This window comes from Colobus angolensis, unplaced genomic scaffold (genome assembly GCF_000951035.1).
Source record: "Colobus angolensis palliatus isolate OR3802 unplaced genomic scaffold, Cang.pa_1.0 Scaffold1, whole genome shotgun sequence".
Classification (NCBI taxonomy): Eukaryota; Metazoa; Chordata; class Mammalia; order Primates; family Cercopithecidae; genus Colobus; species Colobus angolensis.
The window spans coordinates 12,016,071-12,018,756 of NW_012110918.1; the positions used below are offsets into that span (position 1 = coordinate 12,016,071).

Consider the following 2,686-nt stretch of genomic DNA (forward strand, 5'->3'; position numbering starts at 1 on the left):
AAAAAAAAAAAAAAAAGGATAAAAAAATCAAGAGCTGATAGACAAAACATTCTAACTTCACCTGTTAAAAGCAAGTTCAGAAAGTTTTTTCCTCTCCTGACTATCGCTTTCCAACCTGAAGAAACTCTGTTGTGTTTAACTGTAGCTTTTTAAATTGTCTTTCATCTCCACAATGAAACAAGCTGAGTGTTAAGGCACTAACCTGAGCCTCTAACTTGGTCTTAGCGTCCACGCGATTGCTCTCACACAAACGTTCCAATTCCTCTGCATGCTTCACGGCTTTGCGTAGGCGAGATAACAAGTGAAACCGTTTTCGGGGTTCAGTGTTGGCTTCCTGTTTCAGCTGCATGGCGTAGCTCCAGGCTCTTTCAGCATCCATCAGAACCAGAAGCAAGTATCTAGACCAGAGACAGAAGCGGGGAGACAATAAAGGCCATCATCAGACCCAGATATTCTCTGAGGTGTAATCTTCTGCTTCTTGGCTTTTCTTTATACTCTCCCTCCTTTGCCTCTCTCAAAACAACTCTTCTGATATTCTCAGCCATGACTAAACCAGTATCTCTATTCGCAACCTGGGCTCAATTGCAGGTTTATCATCTACTAGACATATCTCATTGAAAAACCTCTACCACCTCAAACTCGGTAAATCCAGAATCGTGACCTACCCCTCCTGAATTTTGTCAAACAGACACAGTCTAGGCACACAATCTGGCCTCATCTTTGAATCAACACCTCCTTCATCTCAACTCAGTTAGAAAAGTCCTTAAGAGGCAGTATATTGGCCGGGCGCGGTGGCTCACGCCTATAATCCCAGCACTTTGGGAGGCTGAGCCAGGCGTATCACCTGAGGTCGGGAGTTCGAGATCAGCTTGGCCAACATGGTGAAACCCCATCTCTACTAAAAATACACAAATTAGCTGGGTGTGTTGGTATGCGCCTATAATCCCAGCTACTTGGGAGGCTGAGGCAGGAGAATCGCTTGAACCCAGGAGGTGGAAGTTGCAGTGGGCTGAGATCACACCACTATACTCTCGTCTGGGCAACAAGGCAAGGCTCCATCTCAAAAAAAAAAAAACAGGCAGTATATTACAGTGGTGATGAACAAGGGCTCCAGAGCCTGGGATAGAATCCCAGTGCCACCACTTACTAGCCGTGTGACTGTTGGCAAAGTACTAACCTTTCTGTGTACCACTCTCCCATGTAGTAATACAAATAACACATTTAGACCAGAGCCGGGCACTTACTAAGTGCTCAATAAGTTCGTTAATTACTGTATTATTATACCGGTGAATCTTTCTTTACTGCCTTGATCAATCTGTCTTAAACTTCAGTTTAACCTTGTCTCTTCAGAGTAAAGGATCTTGCTATTACAAGAGAGTCCAAGCTCAGTGTAGTGGCTCATGTCTGTAATCCCTGTACATTGGGAGGCCGAGGTGGGAGGATCGCTTGAGGCCAGGAGTTTGAAACCAGCCTGGTCAGCATTGCGAGATCCCATCTCTACAAAAGAAAAAAAGAGAAAAGTTAGCTGGGCATGGTGGTACATGCCTATAGTCCCAGCTACTCAGGAGGGTGAGGCAGGAGGAGTTCAAGGCTGCAGTAAGCTATGATCCCACTGCTGCACTCCAGCCTGGGTGACAGTGAGGCCCTGTCTCAAAAAAAAAAAAAAAAAAAGGGAGAGTGTCCAGATTTCTCCCAACTGGTTCTCATGAGATTTAAGATTTAATCACTACATCCTGCTGCTGCATCCTATTATGGTCTCCAGGCTCTAGTTTTCTGACTGTACACACCAAGCTCACAGCCTTTTCACTGCCTGAGTAGCAGCTAACAAGTGTCCAGAACTTTACAGTTCCTAGACTGCATGCACGGATACCAGGGCATGCTGCTTCCCCCAACACAGAATGTTCTTCACTCTCGCAAATCCTTCAAGGTCAAGCCTCCCTCACGCAGGCTTACTGACTTCCCTGTCAAGAACCTTTAAGTTCAAGTCTCCTTTCCAAGGCTTCAGAATGCTGAACAGTAAATGATACACAACATGGCACTTTTACTGTAGCATTCCCTGGTTTGCACTGACCAACATCTTTCAACAAGATGAAAGTCAATAAGGTTCAAGGACCATGCCTCCTCTCCTTCTATATCTAGTGTGTCACAACTACTCTGCTGATGTAGCACAAAAGCAGCTATCAACAATACCTATGTGAATGGGCGTGGCTGGGTTCCAATAAATCTTCATTTACACAAAAGGTGGCAGGAACATAATTTGGCCCATAAGTGTGAGGAAGACCTGGAGACCTTCACTACATGTTGCTTGACAGACTGAAAATTCTTCAGCAAATGCACTAGTGTATTCAGCACTGAAATACAGGACTCTTCTATAACTGCGAAGTTCTGGACACCAGCCGGGCGCAGTAGCTCATGCCTATAATCCTAGCACTTTGGGAGGCAGGGATGGGTGGATCACCTGAGGTTAGGAGTTCAAGCCTGGCCAACATGGTGAAACTCTGTCTCTACTAAAAATACAAAACTCAGCTGGGCATGGTGGCACGTGCCTGTAATCCCAGCTACTCGGGAGGCTGAGGCAGGTGAATCACTTTAACCAAGGAGGCAGGGGTTGCTGAGGTCATACCACTGCACACCTGCCTGGAAGCCAAAATGAGACTCCATCTCAAAAAAAAAAAAAGTTACAGCT

The 2,686-nt window shown here is 45.6% G+C and overlaps 1 protein-coding gene across 1 annotated transcript in view; it reads right to left on the minus strand.

The window, feature by feature from the left end:
• Window positions 1–2,686, minus strand: part of SRP68 (signal recognition particle 68kDa) — a 61,617-nt gene that overhangs the window by 50,954 nt on the left and 7,977 nt on the right. Inside the window, 1 exon segment of the mRNA XM_011933088.1 lies at window positions 203–398. Coding sequence (XP_011788478.1) covers window positions 203–398 — 196 coding nt within the window.